The sequence below is a fragment of the Chenopodium album genome, chromosome 25 (genome assembly GCF_948465745.1).
Source record: "Chenopodium album chromosome 25, dcCheAlbu1.1, whole genome shotgun sequence".
NCBI classification, from domain to species: domain Eukaryota; kingdom Viridiplantae; phylum Streptophyta; class Magnoliopsida; order Caryophyllales; family Amaranthaceae; genus Chenopodium; species Chenopodium album.
Window position 1 is genome coordinate 15,221,325 of NC_137858.1, and position 26,503 is coordinate 15,247,827.

At 36.2% G+C, this 26,503-nt stretch overlaps 3 protein-coding genes across 3 annotated transcripts; 2 read left to right on the forward strand and 1 right to left on the reverse strand.

Annotated features, from left to right (window-relative positions):
• The first annotated feature begins 2,852 nt into the window (after window positions 1–2,852).
• LOC145613776 (uncharacterized) lies at window positions 2,853–4,100 on the forward strand. The gene has a single exon (XM_081668830.1). The coding sequence runs from the start codon at window positions 2,853–2,855 to the stop codon at window positions 4,098–4,100; it is 1,248 nt and encodes a 415-aa protein (XP_081524956.1).
• A 14,899-nt stretch (window positions 4,101–18,999) lies between these two features.
• Window positions 19,000–20,603, forward strand: LOC145615641 (protein EPIDERMAL PATTERNING FACTOR 2-like). The gene is made up of 3 exons (XM_081670707.1): window positions 19,000–19,167; window positions 19,315–19,379; window positions 20,355–20,603. Exons 1-3 carry the CDS (start codon window positions 19,068–19,070, stop codon window positions 20,544–20,546), a joined length of 357 nt encoding a protein of 118 aa, XP_081526833.1. The 5' UTR covers window positions 19,000–19,067; the 3' UTR covers window positions 20,547–20,603.
• A 382-nt stretch (window positions 20,604–20,985) lies between these two features.
• On the reverse strand, window positions 20,986–24,707 carry LOC145614221 (uncharacterized). Its single transcript, XM_081669241.1, has 5 exons — window positions 24,225–24,707; window positions 23,446–23,520; window positions 22,437–22,576; window positions 22,148–22,285; window positions 20,986–21,390 (listed from the first exon to the last, which is right to left on the reverse strand). The coding sequence occupies exons 1-5, from the start codon at window positions 24,484–24,486 to the stop codon at window positions 21,187–21,189; spliced, it is 819 nt and encodes a 272-aa protein (XP_081525367.1). The 5' UTR covers window positions 24,487–24,707; the 3' UTR covers window positions 20,986–21,186.
• Between the last annotated feature and the right edge of the window lie 1,796 nt (window positions 24,708–26,503).

Below are 26,503 nucleotides of genomic sequence, written 5' to 3' on the forward strand. Positions count from 1 at the left end.
TACAATTTGATTGTCTAATTTGACCAATTTTAAACGTGTACAATAATTTATGTAAAAAAATCAAGTTGGGTCTTATTAGATTTGTAATTATACTAATTTGTAATTTTCTTAATTTTTTAATGGCAAATGCTAATGAGCGCCCCCGAGGCGTTAGATAAGAAAATTAAAAGTGGAAATATTAGAGTAAAACTAACATTAATTACACCGAACGACGCGTGATTTTGTCATGCATTCCTAACTTAATACTCTTTCAACCAATATAATTATTCCTTATCTAACGCTCCGGGGCGCTCATTAGCAAGATCCTAATTTTATGTGTGCTCTTTTCGCTAAATATCTTAAATTTTGTAATTTGATATTATCTGAACTTATTTTTTCAATTTGATTTGAACTAAGTTAAAATAAGATGAACTAAACATGGCTTAAGTAATTTTATGATCTCATCCATATGCATTTGAATTTTTCACTACATTTAACTCTATTTTTTTTTTCAAATCCATATCATCATGCGCGTTACAATGAAATTTATAGTACAAAAATTAAAATTCATTAAGACTTTCATAATAGAGCCATATTGTTATATATTGTGTGATTTAATGCAACATTAACTTATAGTAGTTAACTAACATATTCCGTATCTTTATAAAAGAGTTTTAAAAGTACGTCTAAAATGCTCTCGATGAAAGAAAATCCTCTCAACTCGGAAAAACCCTTTTCTCGATGAACAATAGTGGTGGGCATGGGCCGTGCCGGGCCTGCCGTGGGCCGTGCCTAGGCGGGCCATGAACAGTGTCGTGCCGGGCCGTGCCGGCCCACGGTGGAGGCGGGCCGTGCCGTGCCGTGCCGGCCTTCAAGGTTTCCCTGTCCACGGCACGGCACGGCCCACCGTGCCGGTCGTGCCGTGCCGGGCCGCCCGTCGTGCCGGCCCACGGTGGAGGCGGGCCGTGCCGGCCACCGTGCCGGCCCACGGGCCACGGCTTATGAACAAGATCAAAATGGTCGTTCATCTAAAAAATATAAACGAAAAATTAATCATCTAATCTTCTCCAATGAACCTCTAATCTCATCCACTGCCCCTCCAATTCCTCCAGTCATACAACCTGCTGCTAATACCACATCTTTTAGAGATCTGGTAGCCAATGAGGTGCGCATAGAGAATGACAGGGTCCAGCACTTCGACATGAATGAAGATGACATCTCTGATGACGATGAACCACCTGATGGCATTGTAGATGATCCAAAATGTCCTATCATACTCCTAACTAAGGAGGAAAAGCGTAGGATCAGACAACCATGGAAGCACACCCTTATAATAAAAATGTTTAACAGCAAAATTGGGTATATGGCTCTGTTCAAACGCTTGAAGAAGAAATGGGAACTCAAAGGTGGGTTAATCCTTACTGACATTGGACATGATTATTTTATTGCGAGATTCTCCAATTTAGCAGACTACAATCATGTGCTTACCCAAGGGCCTTGGATGCTTGATGACAATTACCTCACTATTCGGAAATGGATGCCTAACTTTATCCCCGATGATTCTCCAATGAGGTTTCTCACTGCCTGGGTACGTATTCCTCACTTATCAGTGGAGTACTTTGATAAAGAATTCCTTCACAAAATTGGGGGAAAAATTGGAAAGGTGGTGAGAATTGATAACAATACAGAGCAAGCACAACGGGGTCAATTTACCAGACTAAGTGTCGAATTGGACCTTTCGAAGCCTCTTTTATCTAAGTTCTGGCTTAAGGGAAAATTTTGGAAGGTGCAATACGAGGGGCTGCGTATGATCTGCTTTGGGTGTGGTAAAATTGGGCATCAGCAGGACCAATGCACTTTCAATGAGATGGTCGATATGGAGAATGCTAGTGAAGCTAACATCCCTGCACAACAAATTAACCATGAACTCATACCATCTACGGTGGAGCAACAAGACTATGGCTCATGGATGGTGGTCAAGAAACCACCACCGAGAAGAAGACCAGCCAAACAAGACAAGGCGCCACCAGTAGCAGGACAAGCTGAGCAGCACCTAGCCACCAAACAGGGCAAGGTTCATGTGGTCAACGGCAATAGCAACAAGTCAACTGGCTCAAGATTTTCAATTTTGGGGGAGCAAAATAAGGAGCTGAATACGGTTAATTTAGGGGAGGATATGGAAAATCCGTTTGAAAAAGATTTTGTTCCTAGTGATACTCCAATTAAAACTATCAATTTGGGAGATTCTACCCAAAAAGATAATCTTTTTAATTTAGGAAACTCTTCAGAAAATCCCCTAATTGGTGGTCAATTTTTGGGAGGTGCTAAACAATGGCAAGAAATAAGGAAAAAGGATAAAGGCACAAAGAAGAAAATCTTAACGGACTCCACTAATATCCCTCCTTTAAGCATCTCAAAGATTTCATCTAATCCCGAGCTAGCTGGCAAAGAAAATATCCCTGTGACCCCTCAAGCAATAAACCTAGAAGCCATCAATACAGCCGTAAATCAGTCCCTAGAAGCCATTCACTCAGAAACACAAAATTCCTTATCAGTTGACCATGTCTCTGCCACTCCCATCCCCAGTGTGCCTTCGAATCCCACCAGAGAAAATTCTTTGCATGACATCTCCGATAGCGGAACCGTATTTGGGCATAGCAGACCCCCTGATCCACAAGTTGGAGGTGGAGATACATTCATGGATGATGACGGAGCAGATGTTACCAGAGCTAATAGTGACATTGAAGCTACCTTGGAAGGTTAATCAAGCCTTTCGAGCACTCTCTCAAGCCTATCATTCCAAATCTCCTAATTCCTAAGGTCTTATGGATAGTAACCATAATATTGCTAGTGATTCCTTTCTCATAACGTGTATGGTATGGAATGTTCAAGGAGATGGAAGTGCTGAGTTCTTATCTGTTCTTAAGGAAGTAGTGAGAATTAACAAACCAATTGTGCTTGCACTAGTCGAGACTCACATGGGAGGTGATCGTGCAGTGCATATTGTTAATGTGTTAGGATATTCTGGTCATACTCGGGTCGATGCCCAAGGCTTTAGTGGAGGTATTTGGGTTTATTGGAAATCGAAACTAGTCACCATTGATCCGATTGCACAATCGAACCAATACATAACCATGTTGATAACAAGGAAAGGTGAAGAACCTTGGTACTTTTCAACTGTGTACGCTAGCCCTGACCCATCCAATAGACATGAATTATGGCGTGCTCTTTCAGATTTTGCTAGCAATAACAATAAACCGTGGCTATTAATGGGCGACTTCAATGATACTCGATATGATTGGGAACGTAGCTCAAGTTGTCCGGAGACTTCTAGGAGGAGCCAACGCTTTAATCATTGGGTGCAAGACACCCAACTTATTGAAGTAGAGTTCTCAGGGCCTACTCATACATGGGCTCGAGGCAACTCTATAGATACTCGTCGAAGTGCTCGTTTGGACAGATCACTATGCAATGCTGAATGGGGATTGCGTTTTGACAAAGCCCAAGTTAAACACTTACCTGCTTTGCAATCGGACCACTGCCCCCTATTGATTTCTTCTAATGGATTCGCCCCCCTGGAAGCAGTGTCTCGACCTTTTCGCTTCCAAGCCGCTTGGCTATCACATGAAAAGTTCTCTGCTTTTCTAGAGGATAAATGGAACACTTCGACACCTCTCATCCCATTGCTTCATTCCCTCTCGACAGACCTGCACAGATGGAACAGTGAGGTTTTTCACAATATATTTCGTGAAAAGCGCACCTTAATGGCTCGTATACAAGGAGTACAAACTAAACTTGCTTTAGGACGAGACTCAGGATTAATCAAATTGGAGGCTCGTTTAAGAAGGGAGCTTGATACAGTGCTTAGCCAGGAAGAATTACTTTGGTACCAAAAAGCTAGGGTGGATTGGATTCAAGATGGGGACCGTAACACATCATTTTTTCACCTTAATACTATAGTCAAGAGGTGGCGAAACAAAATTGTGGCTATCAAAGATAACGATGACCAATGGGTTCATGAGAAGGAACAAGTGAAACAACTTGTGGTGAATTATTTTTCGAAGTTGTTCACAGCAGAAGATGATGAGAATGTGTATGACATCCCAAGGGGCGTCTGTTAGCAGTTTTCACAAGAAGATTGGAGCAAATTGTGTAGACCTTATACTCGATGTGATATTGAGTATGTTATCAAGAACATGGGTGCATTGAAGGCACCAGGCCCCGATGGCTTACAAGCCTTGTTTTATCAAAAACATTGGGACTTGGTAGCCCCGTACGTGTACAATATGGTTTTGGCAGCTCTTGAAGGGAAGGGACTCCCGGACACTCTCAATGAAACCTTCCTTGTCCTCATCCCTAAGCTTGATAACCCCGAATTACCATCACAATTGGCCTTTGCAATGTAACTTACAAAATCATTACCAAGGCCATTGTCAATCGAATCAAAATAGTGCTTCCAAAAATCATTGCTCAATCTCAATCAAGCTTTGTCCCGGGGCGTCAAATCACAGATAATATTGTAATTGTTCAAGAGGTTTTGCATACTATGAAACGAAAACAAGGAGGCAAGGGGTACATGACTATCAAAATAGACTTTGAAAAAGCCTATGATCGGCTTAAATGGTCTTTTATACGAGATACCCTTCTTGAGATGCGATTTCCTCAAATTATGATTGAAGTTATCATGGAATGTGTGACTTCGCCTTCGATGAGAGTTCTATGGAATGGTGAAAAAATGGATGTTTTTTATCCTTCGCGTGGAATACGACAAGGTGACCCACTATCACCTTACTTATTTGTGTTGTGTATGGAAAGGCTTAATCAAGTGATTGAGGAAGCAATTCTAAAAGAGCAATGGAAACCTATCCACGCAAGCAGAGGAGGACCACTCCTCTCAAATCTGTTTTTTGCAGACGATCTAATATTGTTTGCTAAGGCTTCGATTGAACAAGCTCAAATGATAAAAGGCTGCCTTGAACGTTTCTGCAAAGCATCGGGGCAGAAGGTCAGCCTCCCCAAGTCTCGAGTTTATTTCTCACGCAACATTCAACCTCTTGAACAAACTGCTATAAGTGGTGAGTTGGGAATGCAAGTAACTGATGATTTGGGATTTTATTTGGGAATGCCAACACTGTCTAGCCGTGTTACTCGTGAAACCTTTGCGCATCTTTGCGAAAAAATTGATAGAAGGCTCACTGGGTGGAAGACAAAGTACCTTTCTCTTGCTGGAAGGGTAACACTCACAAAGTCCACTCTTACCACCCTTTCGAACTACTCAATGCAAACAGCAAAGATACCTCGATCTATTTGCGATGAGATTGATAAAAAGGCTAGGAGATTTATATGGGGAAGCTCAGATGAAAAGCGCAGGATTCATCTTCTGTCCTGGGACACTTTACAATTACCTCGGGACAAAGGAGGGTTGGGCATCAGATCAGCTAGGCAGGCAAATTCTGCCTTCCTCACAAAACTGGGATGGCGTGTCCTGTCTGAGCCAAATTCTCTTTGGTCAAGAGTACTTAGATCGAAGTATTGCAAGGGACGCTGCGATATTGACATGTTTATTCCCACAACAAATATGTCAAACGTCTGGCGTGGGATCACTGATAATGCAATATGGTTAAAGAAAGGTTCTAAGGTGGCAGTTGGCAATGGAAGACAAACTCTCTTTTGGGATCATTGTTGGGCTACGAATAAGCCTTTGAGAGAATTCGCAACAGCAGCAATTCCAAGCTTGATTGAGGGAGCAATTATAGAAGAAATGTGGGATCAAACTAATGGCTGGAGATGGGATCTCTTCGCCCATCGTCTACCTGAGCAGCAATTAAAATTAATTGCAGCTCACTCTGTTGTGGAAGACCCCGACACTTGTGATGTGCGCTATTGGACAGGTTCTACTGATGGCAAATTTTCTGTCAAGCAAGCTATAAAGCTGATGAGGGAAAATGATATAATCCCAAGAGAACCAAAATGGGATCTCGTATGGAAAGCCCCTGTTCAACAGAGAATCAGAACCTGTATGTGGCTGATGTTACATGATCGTCTACTTGGCAACGCTAATAGACTCAAAAGACATCTCACTGATGACCCCCGCTGTCAACATTGTAATCTTGGGGTGGATGAATCTCTAATCCACTTATTTAGGGACTGCCCAGTTGCTAGAGATATTTAGTCAAAGGTTGGAGATTCAGCGCTACATCCTTCGTTCTTCAATGGTGATCTGTCTGGTTGGATGATAAAAAAATCTAGAAGCAGCAGGGCTCATGTTTTCTAAAAAATGGCCTACTCTATTTTCCACCACTCTTTGGTGGATTTGGAGATGGAGAAACATGAGGGTTTTTGACAGAAAAGAAGACATCCCTTTAAATACAGGGCATTTCATTCGAGGACAAGCAGAGGTGACTTGGGATGTTATAGCTAATCCCAAAGGTTCTATGCTAGATTTGGGACAGCAGAAGAAAGAAAAAAGAGAGATACATGTGCGTTGGATAGCACCCCCTACTGGTTGGTGGACCTTAAACACCGATGGAGCAGCTAAAGGCACTCCTGGCATTGCTGGTGGAGGAGGTTTATGTAGGAGATTATAGGTACTAAATGCGGAATTAACATGAATCATATTCATATAGCACCAAACCAAGGATCTCATGCATAACACATAAAGAAGTAAGAATTATACCTTTGAAGCGTGATTCCACGGTGATCGAGCAAGAACAATGGGGAGATAAAGAACCTCAAACGTGATTCCTCTACTTGGTCCACGGGCACGGATTAAGACCTCCACTAATGCTAGTTAGTCGCGAAAGAACACTTCTATCGACCTTCTACGGAGATGAACGAACGATCAACTAGGCAAGAACCACCGCGCAACACCACGTGGGCCACTAGGGTGGCCGGCCGTGGGTGAGAGGGGAGAGAGAGAGGCGTGCGTGTGAGAGAGGGAGGGTGAGGGCTTTTGGATGATGGTTGCTTGATTCACAATTCACTGTATGACAATTGTGACTTGTATATTCAACCCTAGGCAAGACTATTATTTATAGATCGTATCTCTAAATAATAGTCCAAGTCCAAATCCAAGTCCAATTCCTAATCCCACTCAAACTATACTTAGCCCACTCATGCTTATGACTAATTGATTGCTCATGAGGCCCATTAATGGGCCTCTAACTTGCTTAACCCAATACCCTTGTGTGTGACCAATATAGGATCCATTCTAAAGGGCTTTGGGCTATTTGACTAGCCCAAAGATCATCTCTCATAGTCTAGCAACAGAGGATGACGCCCCAATAGAATGAACTTATTATCTCCATAATAGTGATCCTTGATATATCTAGTAATTGCACTTATCGAAGACACAATTCCTTCAATCTCCCACTTGTCTGAGACAAGTGCGCAATATTCAAATTCCTTAAGTCATTTTGTGTCGATTTGATAATATGATTGCATCATATGTAATCAATATTAATCCTCAAATCATTTCTTGAAATCTGAGTTAGAATTACAAAACAAATGGTTACTTTATAACACATTTGAGCACGGCCATGCATTTTCTGAATTCTCCCTCTTCAAGAGGCCAAAACATGACACATTCCTAATTTAATAGGAAGACTCTATCCAATCTTGTGGCAACCAAAGCTCCCACTCAACTTCTGAAATAACCAGGAAACACCCTTTATAATCTCCAGTTACGGGAAGACGTTTGAATGTACCACAGTTATATCATCCATTGAATGAAACCAATGTTCCACTCATGTCAAAGGAATCCACTAATATATCCGGAAGTTCTATACTTGAACTTCAAAGTTGGTCTATAGTTCGATCCTACATCATTCATGCATATCCATGTGATTGACCGAGCGTTATCACTATGCTCCTATAGCCCATGAAACCGAGCCATCTAATCAATCTTACATGCTAGTCCATTTATTGAAATCATTTATGTCCACTTTAATGATTTCGAACTAGGAACTTAAATAATATGTGGATTTTGTTCACCTGTGGGGTTTCATACACCAGGTCTCTAAAATAGATAACCTGATGAGCCCATCAATCCATAATTATTTTGGACATTTTATTTAATATTGAAACCACAATTAAATAAGAGAAAAGATAATTTCTGATTAAACATAATTCTGCAAATGAATGTATTACATATGTAATTTATTTTCTCAAAACAAACAACAACTTCTAATTACACCATTCGCTTCAATCCAGTTGCACTAGTATGCTTCTCATGCTTAGGCATTGGAAGGGGTTTAGTAAGCGGATCAGCGATGTTCTCATCCGTGTGAATTTTGCTCATCTTGACATCTCCTCTGTCAACGATCTCTCGAATGAGGTGAAATTTCCTCTCTACATGTTTGGATTTGAAGTGTGACCTAGCTTCCTTTGATTGAGCAATAGCTCCATTATTGTTACAGTATATCTCGATACCCTTTTGAGCACTTGGTACGATATCCAGCTCAGTCAGGAACTTCTTTATCCAAACAGCTTCCTTAGCCGCTTCAACAGCAGCCAAATACTCTGATTCTGTCGTAGAGTCTGCGACAGTGCTTTGCTTCGAACTCTTCCAGCTCACTGCTCCTCCATTCAGACAGAAAATGTATCCAGATTGAGATCTGAAGTCATCCCTGTCTGTTTGGAAACTCGCATCCGTATAACCTTTGACAACCAACTCATCTTCGCCACCATATACTAGAAACATTCCTTTCGTCCTTCTCAAGTACTTAAGGATGTTCTTGGCAGCTGTCCAGTGTGCTTCACCTGGATTTGCCTGAAACCTGCTGCACATGCTTAGAGCATATGCAACATCCGGCCTTGTACAAATCATGGCATACATTATCGATCCTATTGCAGAAGCATAAGGAATGATAGCCATACGTCTCATCTCATCTGGCATAACCGGGCATTGAGATTTACTGAGCGTAATGCCATGGGACATGGGGAGAAAACCTCTCTTGGAGTTTGTCATCTCGAACCTGTCAAGAACCTTATCAATATAAGTCTCTTGACTTAGTCCAATCATCCTTCGAGACCTGTCTCTATGGATCTTGATTCCCAAAATGTACTCAGCTTCACCTAAGTCTTTCATGGAAAAACAACTCTTCAACCATTCCTTGACTGACTCAAGCATTGGTATGTCATTTCCCATGAGAAGTATGTCATCCACATACAAGACTAAGAAAACTATGCTGCTCCCACTAAACTTCTTGTATACACAAGGTTCCTCTTCGCTCTTGACAAAATCAAACCTTTTGATCGCTTCATCAAAACGAAGATTCCAACTCCTGGATGCCTGCTTCAATCCATAAATGGATTTCTCAAGCTTGCATACCTTTCTAGGATTTTCCGGATCTTCAAAACCCTCAGGTTGTGTCATGTACACTTCCTCCGTCAAGAACCCATTCAAGAAGGCGGTTTTGACATCCATCTGCCAAATTTCGTAATCGAAAAATGCGGCAATCGCTAGAAGAATCCGAATGGACTTAAGCATTGCTACTGGGGAAAAAGTTTCATCATAGTCAATACCATGAATCTATCTGTACCCTTTTGCAACTAGTCTTGCTTTATGGATGTAGGCATTTCCATCCTTGTCTGTTTTAATCTTGTAGACCCATTTGCAGCCAATGGGTTTTACTCCATTAGGCAAGTCTACTAGGGTCCACACTTTATTTTCAGACATTGACTCCATTTCGGATTTCATGGCCTCAAGCCATTTATCTGAGTTGGGGCTCACCAAAGCTTGCTTGTAGGTTGTGGGTTCCTCATTCTCCAATAAGAAGATTTCAGAATCCTCAGTTAACAGAACCTCGACAAACTGTTTGTTTCTGATTCTGGTAGACCTACGTGGGGTAGGAGCAACAGTAGAAATTTTCTCTCCAACTCCTTGAAGATTTTCGCATGAATTAGATTCAAGTGGGACGATAGGAGTCTCGCTGGTGGAATTAGCTTGCTCCGACGCATGATTAATCATTTCATGCGCCCTCGCCTCTGACGTGGTGTTATCCACATCCATTTGTTGCTCGTCTCGAATTTCTTCGAGAACCACTTTACTCCCACTTGGCTTTCTAGATAGAAATTCCTTTTCTAGAAAGACACCATCGCGAGCAACAAACACTTTGTTATCTTCGCGATTGTAGAAGTAATACCCTTTTGTTTCTTTAGGATAACCCACAAAGAAACACTTGTCTGATTTAGGGTGTAATTTGTCGCCTTGTAAACGTTTTACATAGACTTCACATCCCCAAATCTTGAGATAAGAGAATTTTGGAACTCTTCCGGTCCATAACTCATATGGTGTCTTCTCAACTGCTTTGGACGGGCTTCTGTTTAGTATATTTGCAGCTGCTCCTAATGCATATCCCCAGAATGATATGTGAAGATCAGTAAAGCTCATCATGGACCTAACCATATCTAGTAGAGTCCTATTTCTCCTTTCTGACACTCCATTTAATTGAGGTGTCCCTGAAGGGGTTAATTGTGAAAGTATTCCACAATTAATCAGATGTTCATCAAATTCTTGGGTTAAATATTCGCCACCGCGATCAGATCGTAATGCCTTAATTGTTTTCCCAAGCTGGTTTTGTACTTCATTCTGGAATTCTTTGAACTTTTCAAAGGCTTCCGACTTGTTCTTCATTAAGTAAATGTAACCATATCTACTTAAATCATCAGTGAAAGTAATGAAGTAATTATATCCTCCCCTAGCTTTTGAACTCATTGGTCCACACACATCTGTATGTATGAGTCCCAAAAGGTCACTAGCTCTTTCACCTATACCCGTGAAGGGTGACTTAGTCATTTTCCCAAGCAAGCATGACTCACAGTTTTCAAATGATTCATAATCAAAAGAAGAAAGGAGTCCATCCTTATGTAATTTCTGGACGCGCTTTTGGTTAATATGTCCAAGCCTACAATGCCATAGGTAAGTTGGGTTTGAACCATCTGTTTTCTGCTTTTTATGATCTATGTTGTAGATATGATTTGCATATTCTAAAACATACAAGCCATTGATTAACTTAGCATTAGCATATAACATATTTTCTTTTGAAATAAAACAACGTTTGTCTCTTATTTCAAATGAAAAACCTTCAGTATCTAAAACTGGAACTGAAATAATGTTTTTAGTAATGCTGGGAACGAAATAACAGTTATTAAGTACTAAAATGAGTCCAGAAGGAAGTCTCAAGTGATAACTCCCAATAGCAAGTGCAGCAACTTTTGCTCCATTTCCTACTCGAAGTGTTACTTCTCCTGGATCTAGCTTCCTACTTCCTTTCAAGCCCTGCACGTCATTGACGATATGAGCACCACAACCGGTATCGAATACCCAAGTGGAAGATGAAGTAAGATTAATCTCTACAACAAAAACATCAAGTAACTCCTTACCTTCTGTTTTCACTGGTGCATAATGGGGACACCCTGGTGTATGGGCTTGCCATCCACCACAATAGAAGCACTGGCAATCTCTCTTTATCAGGTACTCCTCAGCATGGTTAAGTAAGATGTTGATCAAATTTGCAGATGATCCCTCATCATTATGAGAAAGTCTTACAATGTCAAAACCAGCATGGAGTGAGAACAAAATAATGTCACGTGCAGAATCATCATCGATCGGTTTCCCGAGGACATCCATTTGATTGATCATATCAACCAATTCATTGACATGGTGCCTCACTGACTGACCAGGTAAGAGTTTCTTTGCCATTATCTTACCATGAATCCTGTAAGTCTCATACCTTAAACTGTCAGCCCAGGAATAGTAAATCTGAGGGATCGAGTTAACGATCTCTCTTACATTTGGATCGTTGACACCTCCACTACCCAATGCCCCCATACCACCTCTACAGATAGCACGAAGACATTGATACAAGTTGGTCACCTCATACCGATTGAACCTATTATACCAACAGTTTGGAATAGATTCCAGTATTAGGAACTTGACCCTTTGTGCATCCAAAACTAATTTTGCATGCATTTCAGGATCCTGACCAAGAGCACACTTGTTCTCAATGGGTACATATAGACGAGCTTCAAGCTTGTGGCTTGTGAGAACATTTCTCAATTCGCCCTCCCATTGCCTGTAGTTTCTGAGATTAAGCCTTAAATTGAGTTTCATTGGTAAATCTGTGTTGTCAAATAAGTTATTCATCTACAAACAAAAACAAAACGAGGCAAAATTCAATAATTATGTTTAATAAATTTAAAGTACCATAAGTAGTTTTGAATTTATTGGTAACTTTAAAGCATTCATTCAATATTTAAATGATCCCTATTGAATAAAATGATTCCAAGATCCTTTATTTGTGCAATAATTAACCGGACTTTGGCCCTGCCATCAACTATTACATTTTCAAGGTGAGTAAACTCTTTACTGATTACAACTCTTGTAATTCTTGGTTGAATAATTAATCATCACATGTTTAATTATTACCCTTAGCTTCAAGGTTCTAAACTTTGTCTTTAGGTAACCCTGTTGAGTATAACCAATTAAAAGTGTAGAATTTGTCCTACCCCCACTCCCCAATGAAAATTATGATGCCCAGCTTTGGCATGACCCATCACAAATGTCAAAGGTTTCATCGGGTTTTTAATTGGAAAAGCTGCCTCAATATTACTGGGATCTAGATTTATTATGTTGTGATTATATAGTGAACTCTAGCGCATCATCAAGCAACATAAATAAACCTAAACATGCATAATCTACTAATGCAATAAAACATGACATAGTATGGCCCCTTAATCCTAAGAAAACTAATAAAGTAAAATACTCCCACTTGGATCTTCATGGATCTCATCCAGCTTGCTCCATTGGGCCTTCACTTCATTGGCTTTTGGATCAACTGCAACCTGTAAATCTATTCTATTCTATCTACTACTTAAATAAAATAAAATAAATTACAAAAATACTCAACGGTACGCAGACCGTATTTAGATTACAAAAATACATCACGATGCGCAGATCGTATTTTAAAATCTATGGGCCATACTAGTCTATATATAGCAATAAACAATATCATATATTATAAAGTGCCATATAATAAATCACTCATCATGCTTTCCTAAACTATAACATCAAATGATCATAATAGAGGAAACATGGTTATAAATATCTCATATTTTAATTAATTAATTACTGTAATTAGATAATATCATATATTATTCATGACCAATCATAAAATATCATATATTTTAATTTTAGGTATGAGATAGAATCAAATCTTATTTGAAATTATGGAAGATAAATCATATTTATTTTCCATGATTATCCTAACTAATTTAGGAATTCTATCCTAATTACTAACCAATCACATATTTTAAATCAATTATTATCCATAAATAATTATGAGATAATCATATTATTTAATCAATTATTATCCTTATAGAATCTTTTGCTCCATAATTATTCAAACTTAACAAAAATAACAACTTTAAATTTGTTAATTATCTTTTCAAAAATTAAACTTATCTTTTTTTTTTTTTTTTTTTTTGAAATCTGATTTTATCCAAAATAAAATAAAACAAAATTTTTTTTTTTTTTTGAAAAAGCCGCGTCAGCCAACGTGGTGTGGCCAGCCGAAGCCAGCCACGGTGGCCGTACACCGCAAGGTGTACGCTGCTGTGCAGCGTCGCAGGGCAGCAGCAGCAGCACCGTGCACCTGCGGTGCGGCACTGCTGTTGCTGCTGTTCCGATCCTCGCTGCTGCCCCTTCCCCGCCCCTCCCTCCGGACCACCAGCAGCGGCACCATCGTGGCAGCGCCACCCAGCCGCGGTGCTGCTGCTGTTCTTTCTTTTTTTTTTTTTTTTAATTTTAATTAATTAAAACAAAACAGATTCTGTAAAAGTCAATTAAACTTTATGTGGTCCAATTAATTCCAAAATTAAATCACATTCAATTTTGAAATTAGGGTTCTTGATGAAATTAATCCCCAATTTAATTTAACATTTAAATTAAATAATTTGATCATGAAAAATTCATAATTTTAACATGTAATCAAATAGATTAAATTCCTTAAACATATTACCATCGAAATAAATCAAAATTAAACACAAATTTCACAAATTAGGGTTCAATATTTCGAAATTTTCGAAATTAGGGTTTAGGGGTTCGAATTTTTTTTGATTAATTTGGGGCAAAATCGGATCAAATTATGGCTAATATGGAGCAAATTAAACACCTTTAATGATTCTATATTGTTAAATCACATTTAAAATAACAATTGACTCATAATTAAATTATTCTCCCTCCTAATTGAATTAAAATTGTGGATTATCAAAGAATTATTACTCAATATATGTAAATGCAAGAGGCTAACTGATACCACTGTAGGAGATTATAGGTACTAAATGCGGAATTAACATGAATCATATTCATATAGCACCAAACCAAGGATCTCATGCATAACACATAAAGAAGTAAGAATTATACCTTTGAAGCGTGATTCCACGGTGATCGAGCAAGAACAATGGGGAGATAAAGAACCTCAAACGTGATTCCTCTACTTGGTCCACGGGCACGGATTAAGACCTCCACTAATGCTAGTTAGTCGCGAAAGAACACTTCTATCGACCTTCTACGGAGATGAACGAACGATCAACTAGGCAAGAACCACCGCGCAACACCACGTGGGCCACTAGGGTGGCCGGCCGTGGGTGAGAGGGGAGAGAGAGAGGCGTGCGTGTGAGAGAGGGAGGGTGAGGGCTTTTGGATGATGGTTGCTTGATTCACAATTCACTGTATGACAATTGTGACTTGTATATTCAACCCTAGGCAAGACTATTATTTATAGATCGTATCTCTAAATAATAGTCCAAGTCCAATTCCTAATCCCACTCAAACTATACTTAGCCCACTCATGCTTATGACTAATTGATTGCTCATGAGGCCCATTAATGGGCCTCTAACTTGCTTAACCCAATACCCTTGTGTGTGACCAATATAGGATCCATTCTAAAGGGCTTTGGGCTATTTGACTAGCCCAAAGATCATCTCTCATAGTCTAGCAACAGAGGATGACGCCCCAATAGAATGAACTTATTATCTCCATAATAGTGATCCTTGATATATCTAGTAATTGCACTTATCGAAGACACAATTCCTTCAGTTTATTTTGAAATTCTGAAGGCAGGTTTGTGAAGGGATTTGCTCTAAACTTTGGCATACGTCATGCATACAGGGCTGAGTTGCTTGCACTTGAACATGGGCTGACTTTAGCTAAACAACTAGGCATCACTAAGCTAATCGTACAAATGGACAATCAAGCGTGTGTAGAAGCCATTGCTGATCCAAGCAAGCCACATGGTGAATGTGTGCACATAGTTAATCACTGCCATAACCTTTGTAGTTCTTTTTCTATTTTTCATTGTTTCAGGGAAGGGAATAGAGTAGCGGATAAGCTCGCCAATTTGGGGGTTATCCTTCAAGAAAGGGTAGTTTATTTCGATGATCCTCCAATCGAAATAAAAGACCTTCTTTGGGAGGATACTATAGGGGTGGCGTTGCCTCGTTTGGTTGTGTAATTTTTATTGCTTTGAATAAAAGGGTCCAATCCCACATTTGCATCAAAAAAAATAAAATAAAAGAGTTTTAAAAAACTTTATGAATAAGGGCTTGTTCACATTTACTTAATTTCAGTTCAGTTCAGCTCCAATCAGTTCAGTTCAGTACAGTTTAGCTCAGTTCAGCTCCAATCAGTTCAGTTCAGTTCAGTTCAGCTCTTAATTTCCCTCTCTCATAAAATATTAATTTCAGCTTAATTCAGTTAAGTTCAGTTCAGCTCCAATCAGTCCAGTTCAATTCAACTCAATTCAGTAAATGTGAACATGCCCTAATGCATGAACATTTATATATATGCTTAAAAATGTTCTTTTATATATTTACTCCCATTTGATTTCAAAAACCTTATAATTATTGTCTCTTGAATATGTTTTATTAAAATACTCCCATATGGATTTCAAAAGCCTTATATCTACTCCCATTTGATTTTAAAAAATATGTTTTATTTCAATATTTAAATCCATCATTTACTCTCTCTATTTCCTTTTGTTTTAATACTCCTAGTGTTTAATCACTAAATCAAAGTAGTCTAACTAAAGTTTAGAACATCCTTAAAAAAAAAAAGTTTAGAACATTGCACAACTACACAACATCCAACACATTTATCGTGTATATGCAAATAAGTTTAATAAAATATTACATAAACAAGCATAAGGCACAAAGAACAGCGGTAATAATTCTTGTCAAAAGCCTAGCTATACCGTGTGCATCGCGCGCGTTGGAATCTCTAGTTATTCAATAAGTTGTTGATGAGTGATAACTGATAATTACAGCATAATTTGTTATACGGTTGATATCCCGATAAATAAATGTGTAATGTATTACTCTGTACTCCGTATATGACTATCAAAATGACTTTGCAGTTGTTTGATCTCATCCATAGGCAATTGAATTTTAATTTACATGGTCGACATTGAACTTTTATTATACCAAATCACCATGATACATTGATATGATTCTACACAGAATTGCATTACATAGAAGAAATGGCACAGTAGTGTTACAAAACATAAATACTTTTGGAATAAATTTGGACCTACATGATATATATTGCATTAAATTAGTAGTAAGTTGAATTGAAGTGTAACGGTACTACAAGTGTACTAGCTACATGGGATGCTTTTAAAAAGGCGGGAAGACTTGAGAATTTGCAAATGCAAACAAGACAAGAGAAATCTCCATAAATTGAGTCAGACATGTTGTAAGTTTCATAAACCATGAATTGATTCAGAAATTCACGTTTATAAGAACCCTTTCCATAAATAAACCACATCCATTTCATGTCAAGTACTTTTTGTGACATGAATGACAACATCGACCACAAACATTGTGAGAAGGTGTGAAGTATTGTGTGAGTCGGGACTTAATTACAAGTTACTATTTAAATAGTAGAGAATTACACCTTGCTATTTAAAAATAAGAGGACACTTTGTGATTCTCAGAAACATTGGAGGGTACATGTAGCCATGTAGGGGTGCTAATGAGCTTAATAGGTAGTTCGTGATCTACTCAATCTCAGCTCGATTTTTTCATGAATTGAGCACAACATAGCTTGCCTCGAAAAGCTCATGAACATAATCAATTTATGTATAACCATTAACTTGTATGGAATATGAGCAATAAAATTACGGAATAAATCATTATTGTTGATAAGGGCAAGAATGTATTAGCAAAAACATTAAAGAAGTTAAAATTTTGATAATCAACATGAGTTTGATGGTAATTTGAACTTATAATTTTAAGTTAGACATAGCTTGAGTTCAATTTTGGTTGGCTTGATTATCACCCTAAGGTACATGGCGTAATATTTTTTTTTCATTAATTGCTCCATTAATTTCGTTATTCTTTGCCTTATTTGACTTTTCACAGTCTCTAAGACACATGTTCTTATTTTATTTTTATTTTGTTACACATATATTTATGTATTTTTTTTTTCTTTATGACAAGAATAAATTATGAAAACTTGATATTAATAAAACATACAATGAAGCGTTTCCAACAAGGTCTCACATGAGCATATTATCACTTATATAATAACGAGTATTTACGGTCAAAAGTTTAAAAGTTTGACCCATATATTTATAATGGGGCAAAAAGTAAGAGATGGATGGAGTACTAATTTGTCATAGCTAAGAACATATAACTTCGATGCTCCCACAAAACAAAACAACAACTACAAAAAACACAAAAATTATAAAATAAAATAAAATTGAGCCACTAGGATGATTGTTTGTGAATTGTGCTCAGGGTCTTTAAATTTGGAACTATTTATTGCACTGTATTTACTTCATTTTATCATTCAATCTTTTCTTGCTTGCACCAGGCCATTTATACTATTTTATCTTTTAGGACTTTAAGGACCTTAACGGTAAACATTGTCATACTTTTACCAGCCCATTATAGCATTAGTTTATTGTATTTACATCTACCATTATATTATTGTATCTTTTTCACGTGTGACCTGGGTTCGACTCCTCATTTCCCTTTCTCCCTCTTGTGATAGGAGGGGTATCCCCCTATAACCACTAGCAATTTCATAATGATAAGTTCAAGACATTAAAAATTATTTGCTTATCTGTTCCAATGAGCAACTGACTTGTTAAATTTGGCTCATTTCAAGACAAATAAGCAAAAAATTTAAAAGACAAATCAAAGTGACTCATAAACTGTATGCTTCTTTTGAGATAAATAAAAAAACTTTGTAAATTCAATTTAAACTAACATACAAAATTAGGAGGACAACCCCTGAACAAACAACTCTGACACATAACAATACAATACATGTAACTACTAAAAGGCGTGGAAAGTACCATTTTGTCCATATGAGAAACAAATTTCCCCAAAATTAGTTCAATTATTTAAATTTACAAAACTTTTGTAACAATCAAACATACTAATTAAATTTTTCTCTTTTTGAGATAAATGAGTAAAATTTCTAAAGCAGATCATCAAAACAGTCTATACACAACAAATACTATCTCATTTCCTCTACAAATAATATCTCACTTAACAAAGCATTGTATATTGACGAAATCAAGGTATACAACCCATTGAATTAAACAGCGAAGTTAAGAACAAATGATACAAAAAATTCTTGAAAATAGGTACTTCAAAACTTCAATTAGGGTATTTTAAATCATATCTAAACTTACATTGTAAGCAATTAACTATATATTTATGAAAAATGTAAATGATGAAAAAAATAACGATAAACAAACATCCTTAATTTTGCTAAAAAGTGGTATAGTATGTATTCGATATACTAAATATATTGACCGGAATCAAACATGCACGATGCTGACACGGTACAACAAAAATGACCTTGAGCATCAAGCCATGGGCATGTATCATGTGAAATGTAACATGTAAATGTACCTCCTACATTTAAATGCCCTCATTTGTCAAAGAATAAGATATATTCAAATATAAATATCCTTCCTACCCTTATACTTTGGTCCTCCAACATGATTTACCAAATATAGTCAATATTTCCTTAAAATTTACTTCTCACTTTCTTTCTAAAAAGAACAAAGACATGAAATTCTCACTTGGTGCCTACAAGTACTATATGTTGGTATTACTTATGTTAGTGTTGCTTACTGCCGCAGTTACTACTCATTCCAAACCAAAACATTGTAAGTTTTAACATATAAGTTGAAAATAATTAGTATCCTTAATTAATTATGTGTAGTTGAAAAGCATTATAATGAATGTACTTGTATACATTTTGTTAGTTATTCAATTTATATATAATTGTCTAACTAATATTTTTATATTGGCAGATATATCAGCTAAATTACATAAAAGGACAGCCGTCAATGAGGATCAAAGTCACTCCAACCGAAAGGTGTGTTAACATGATATGAGACATATTATACTAGTGATTTTTGCTTTATTATATAAATCTCTCTAATTCTCTAAATAAAGGTTGTTAATATATTGCAATATATAACTTCATTTAGAGTTAGTGAAAAATTCACCCTTTGTTGGCATTATTCATCATGCAGATCACATTTTTACTTTTTTTTAATGGTTTACAAATTATAACAACATATGCAATCCAAATTTCCAATACTCATTTGACTTTTACAAATTTAACTTTGTCAAAGAATGAATTATACAAAGATTTCTCACACACTTTTTTGTTTTTGACAAATATTTCTCACACACTTTAAGTCCATAATAACCAACAAGTTTGAACATTTATATTTTTATTATGGTCCAAGCATTTTAACTTTGTAATATTTAAATTTGTGGGTGTTTTGGGGAAATAGCTCTATGAAGTTAGGGTAAATATTTATATATGTTCAAGTATTTTGTATAAAACAAGTTTAAACAAGTTCATGCAAGGTAAATTCTAAGATGTTTAAAACTCACAAATCTCATTAAAATTTAACGGTGCATTGTTCACAAAGTTGACAGACCATACGACGCCTTCTATATATTTAGTTTCTACTTAACTTTTACCAATTTGAACTTATGTGAACTTATTGAAATAAGGCGAATAGACAAATAGAACATTGGCTTAGAATATGTTATACAAAGTTTTTTTTTTTTGAAACCTGTTATACAAAGTAATATTATGCTTTAATATTGATTTTTTTTTTTTTTTTTTGGACAAAGAAAACTTCATAAATAAAGAGCAAGTTACAACCTAGGCTAAAAGAAAGGAACTAAAATACAAGAGTAATTAAGTAATTAATTAATTTATATTTTTTTATGTTCACAAAGTTGACAGACCATACGACGTCTTTCATTTTCCTTTTAATATTGATAATTAAGTAATTTATTTATTTAAATTTTTTTTATGTTGCATAAATAGGGGATAGGCAAAGAAGAGTTGGGAAGAGAAGTATACCCAATGGGGTCAAGTTTGCCAGATTGCTCACATGCTTGTGGAGTTTGTTCCCCATGCAAGAGGGTAATGGTTAGCTTCAGATGTGCTTCTGAGTCTTGCCCTATTGTTTACAGATGCATGTGCAACGGCAAGTTTTTCCATGTTCCTTCTAACTAATTCATCTACTCCATTGCTTCTTCCTTCTTATTTTTCAGTACTGTTTTAATGCTTTCAGTTAACTATGCATGTTAGAAAACCAAAAAAAAAAAAAAAAAAAAAAAACTTGAAAATTATGAACTTTATTGTAGCTATTTTGATGTAAGATATAGTTTTGTGTTTTATTAATGCTTTAACTAGGGCTGTAACTCATCATGTTTCTTGTTCATGAATTGAATTATTCCTGTTTTTATTGACATATTAAAGATAAATGGCTGTTTATAAGACTAGGGTTGTGCTTGTTTCGAATCAAGAGCATAGTTGTTTAAAGTACGGTGCACACAGTGCTTGACTCCTCCGAGACAGCACCGTGTGGCGATTGCGTACAGGGTAAGCAATTTAGACTAAACAACAAGAAGCTGCTTAAAGAAGATTGCAGTCTTTCAGCAGAGGTGAAAGAGTAATAAATTCAGATGTCATGAATTCTCCCCTATTCATTTCTTTCCTTTCATTTTCTATCATAAATACCCTGCTTGCCTTCTCCAGCATGTATATACATTTTTGTACAGAACTATCAACTATGCCAATAAATGAAGACGTATACGTAGTAAGTTGAATACCTACAAGAACATAAACTGTATCCAAACATGTACCTAGTTACCTACTCATCTTCATTCTCCAATTCAAATCCTTCTGCGGCTAACAGACGGCGAATCTCTTTTTGCTTTTCCTCCTCAGCTTTCTTACGGCGCATCAAGTCTCGCTTCTTCAAAACAAGTGTATGCCTCCTAAGTGTTGTCTGAAAGTTTTCTACAGATGCCTTCTTTTCCTTTGCCAGGATCCTCTTCTCTTCTTCAGGATCAACCTGAAACTCACTATATTAGGTATAATTTCACAATACATAATACGTCTCTGTAACTGCATATAACAGATAAGTCCACTAAATGCTTGAATATATGATTGCGATAAAGAAGCCTTAACGGTTTCAAAGCAATAACCATACCAATTTACCATCACATGTTTGAATATTTTTTTAATAATTAATACTCCATTACCTATATACTACAGAGTATATAGGATGTCTTGTATGATTCAGTCATTTACTTTATAAATTGCCACATTACTTTATATACCCTTATCCAAGATTAAAAAAAAAAAAAAAAAAAAAAAAAATCACAACACTACATAGAAGTAAAAATTTAAATAGCACGAAAGAAATTATAGTTGTGGTATTCCAATCACTTTCAAAACATAGCCTATTGTTTAGGAACGGAGGGCATATAAGCTAAATATATTACATATACTTACTAGATAGTAACAGTCAACCTTAATACTTTCTTTTTCACTATCTACAATCGTGTCGCATGGCATATTTAAGCAAGAGTGTTTGACAATCTTAAAGATTGGATATGTCCTCTAATGCATGGCATATTAACTTCATATGCTCTGGTGGAGTGGTGGAAAGAGATTTTATCTTTGGTGGAGCACAATAGAAATATCTTAAAGTTGCTCTTACATTAATTTTTAATTAACTCATCTTAACTTCTGGACTTTAGCAACATCATCCTGCCAGAAGAAGACATAGGTAGTCTTTGACTGATATTGAAAAGTAAACAATATACCTTTGACCGAGCACGTTGACGTGCTCTCAAGTTCATTTCACGCTGCTGCTGCTCAGCCCATGCTGCAATTGCCATATCACCCCGCTGGTCAAATGCCTTTCGCTTTTTTATGAGCCATTCCATCCACGCTTCAGATGCCTATAGAAGTCATACTAATGAATAAGTATATTGCTACTTTTCAAAGAAAAAAAAAAGGGTACGACAGAGAAAATAAGTATGACAACAGAATTTATTTATTTGTACGTAATAGAGTAACTCTCATTCAATAATTTAGTAAGCCAAATTTCACCTTCATAGGGTTCACTCGATTTTCCATGTCATAATTTCTCCTCTTCTCTCCGTCAACAAGCAGCTCATAAGCTGCTTGAATTTTAATAAAACGGGTTTCAGCTGTTTCACCTTCCTCAAGGTTGCCTCTACCATCATAGACTACAAGAGATATAATGGATCAGACCATATTTTATAAACACTCCTTTAAAGAATTTACTAGCAAAGGGAAAGCAGCTACCCTTTGCAGAAATTTGACAATAGAAAATAAAATCAACATTTCAATAACATCGTGTCTCTAATCCATTCCAAGTGGATCCAATTATTCCTATATGCATAAGTGGTGAAAGTTTATGATATTGAGACAATGACACGATGAATTTAAAAAGCAGTTAGCAGTTACACCAACAGTTTAGTAAATATTGATAAATTATTATATAGCCAAGGAACACCAATATCACAAAAACTACCAGAAGTTCAGGAACTCAGATACAGCGATAAACCACCGGAAAAGTATACCAACAATTCAACTTAGACAAACAGGGTATGGGTATGCATTGGATCCACCTGCTAGTCTGCTACTTGTCAAATACCAAAAAAATTCATAATTTGTTCAGATGCTGTATTGAAAGATGCAGCACTTATCTTATTACTCGTATAAAAGCTTTCAGGTTTAAAAACTAGCCGTCAGCAACAACTAGAAAATCTCTTGAATATAAAGATGACAGCACAATATTTTATTCAGTTAAGCACCATCCACCAGCTGAAAACGGCTTTAACTTTGCAAAGCATAAAACTACATGAATAAACTTTTTTGTAAACAAATTGACAATCATGCCTCAACTAGTAGCTTACAAATAATTAAAATAGCTTATCCCCAATTCTAAAAACAAATTATACCTGAGAGGCTGAGACCTCTGCATTGCATTCAACAGTGTAACCAAGTAAATGAATAGTTCTTCACTTACACAACAATGAAACAAGCATCAAATCAAGAAAGAAAAATCAAGGTAAGGACTACAGAAACAAACCATCAGGATGATAATATTTGGCGAGGCGCCTATAAGCAACTTTTACTTGCTCTTCATCTGCATCCCTCTCTAGCTCTGTAACACAAAGAGAATAGCATAGCAATTAAACAATCAAGCATTAGGCCACAAAATGCGAAACAAATAGTCAATTAAAAATAAGACGCCATCTCATATGACACAAGTTTAACACATTCCTCACTATCTCCTAGATTTTCAAACATGAACTTCACGTTTTTTTTTTTTTTTTTTTTCCAACCTTCACCACAAACTTGCCACTAGCAAAAGTCTTAAGACCTCGTTCATTTCACCAGAAATTCACTTACCAAAACTTAATTGGAACTTATATGAGCTTACTAGAACTAATTAAAACTAATTTTAGCCGCAAATTGAACTTCGCTAGCCTCTATTACATAACATATCCGAGCTTAATCGAAAAGTACAATGCCAATTCTATCCTACAAATCAACAATACATATCAAGAAACAATTTTTCGGAAACACATACTCCATCACAAAATCAGCAGATAATTAATTTCCATAAATACATCGAAAATCTAGCATAACTTATTAAATCAATCACAAATTACAATCAATTGATCAAAAAAAAAAGAAAAATGTCATTCATCACAAAATGAAAGCATGTAATCATGTATGCTAGCTATCATAGTTGATTAAAGTCAAGGGGGTCATATCCCGTCTACATCATTGTCATTTGTGGCTCTCTCTACACCGAAAGCAAAAATTACGAGACGAAAGAAATCGAATAAAAGAAACACTCACCAAGAACATCGTAGGGAGATTTCTCGCCGGTCCAATTGGAAGCACGAGCAACATATCTCCGATGATTCAAACGCAACCATGGCTCACTCCGATAAAATTCCGACGAATCGGAGGAAAGAGAAGGAAACGAGCTTAAACTAGGTTTTGAAAAAGGAACCCTAGATGATGATTTGGCGCCAAAAATGTGAACCCTAATTCTGCAACAACATACAAAGGAAGAAACCACTGCATTTGGTCTGCAAATTGACCTCAAATGGCTCATAATTTTACCCAAAAATTCAAGCTCAAATATAATCTTTGGATTTGATTACAGAAATTGGGGGAATTTGATTGAATTTAGGGATTTAGGAATTTGGGAATTAGGGATTTTGGTTGTTAAAGACGTGAAGTAAGAGAAAAATTGAGGAACTAACATTTGAGTGGGAAATTAACGGTATCTATGAATTTTGAAGGTGAGTTGATTAACGGTGGATAGTTTGTATTTGTATTTCTTTCATATTCGTAGATTCTGAATCTCACAATGTAGGTCCATTTTGTTGCAACCACAATTTTATTTTTATTTTTTTCATTTTATTCTTTGCTTTCAAGAAATACTTCCTCCGTTTCTTTTTACTTGCAACACAGCCTTGTGACACGTGTTTTGAGGTCGGGTTTATGTAATGTAAACGGATAAATTATTCGTTAAAATTTTTACAAATGATACTTAACCCTATTCTAATCTTCGTGTAAAAATTATATTGATAAAATCGCTCGTTTACCCTCACTAATCATCTCCTAAAACTGCGTGCCTAAAAGGTGTGTTGCAAGTAAAAGAAAACGGAGGAAGTATATATCTTTGGTATTTTGGTTTTTGTAGAGCTAATAAAAGTTGACACGATACAAACACGACATGAAAAAATCGAGTTAGTGTCAAGAGATTAAGACACATTCCACGACATGACACATTTGTCGTGTTTGTATCGTGTCAACTTTTGTTAGTTCTTGACATTCAATATTTTTCTAAAATAGTAGAACTAATAAATATTGACACGACACTTATTTAAAATTTTCATAGTATTCTAAAACAAGACATGACACGACACGACACATTTGTTAGTTCTAATATTTTAGATTATTGTGAAATTTTTAAATAAAAGACAGGAATGTTTAACGGTAAAATAAGAAATTTAAAAATTCAAAAAAAAAAGACATTGGCATGTTAAGTTTTGTAGTGATGGAAAATAAATTTGAGTTCTCTGTGAAAATGAGTATTTGAATAGAATTAGGCTTTGTTTGATTCACCTTAATTTTGCTGAACTGAAATTATTTTTACTGAACTGAAATTATTTTTACTAAACTGAAATTATTTTTACTGATTTTTTATTTTATAATTCTTCTTTAAGAAAACTGAATTTTACTGAACTGAACTTATTTTTACTGAACTGAAATTATTTTTACTGAACTGAAATTAATTTTACTGAATTGAACTTATTTTTACTTAATATTATTTTTTTTTTAAGGTGAAAAGAACAGGGCCTTAATATTGTAAACGAAGTTACTAAACTAACATATAATATTGAGACAAAAAAAAAAATGCACAAGAAAAAATCTTTTTTTTTTTTTTTTTTTTTTGACACAAAAAGGAAAACTCAATTTGATTACTGAAGTATTAAAAAATGACAGATAGTTATTTAAAAAAATTCTGAATATAGATTAATCAAATATGGAAAATTTCTTTTTTTTTCCCATATTTGGTACCTATATTTACATTTTTTTTTTTTTTTTTTTTTTTTGCTAATTTAAAAATTTTGTTTAATGTTCATCATTCTCATATAATCTTTTTCTTTTTTTTATTTAAATGAATAAAATAAATAAAGTAACCATTAAACACGGAGGATTAACCAAACTGCACAACAAGATGAACCTTACTTCTTCTTAAAATCACCCTGTACCAAAGATGCCCTTCTCTCAAAGTGCCTTAAGACTTAAGAGTAGGAAATGATCCACTCCTGCAGATTAGTGCACCCTGTATCAAATCTTAAGATGAAGAAGAACATTGCAGAGGGGTTCACATAATGTTCGGCTGTCCGAGTCAAAAATTCACAATGGTTTCACAGCTACAAGCCTGCAATAATATAGCTCGCTTTGAAGGATAACTAAGCTAAACAATGTCTTCAAAAAGTAGGTGAATGAATTGAAGACCTGTGTCAATATCTAGTAGCTAGTGCCACGGCTATGCTGCATAAGAAAGATTTTACGTAACTGATCCACCAGCATATGCTGATGAAGAACATAGAAGA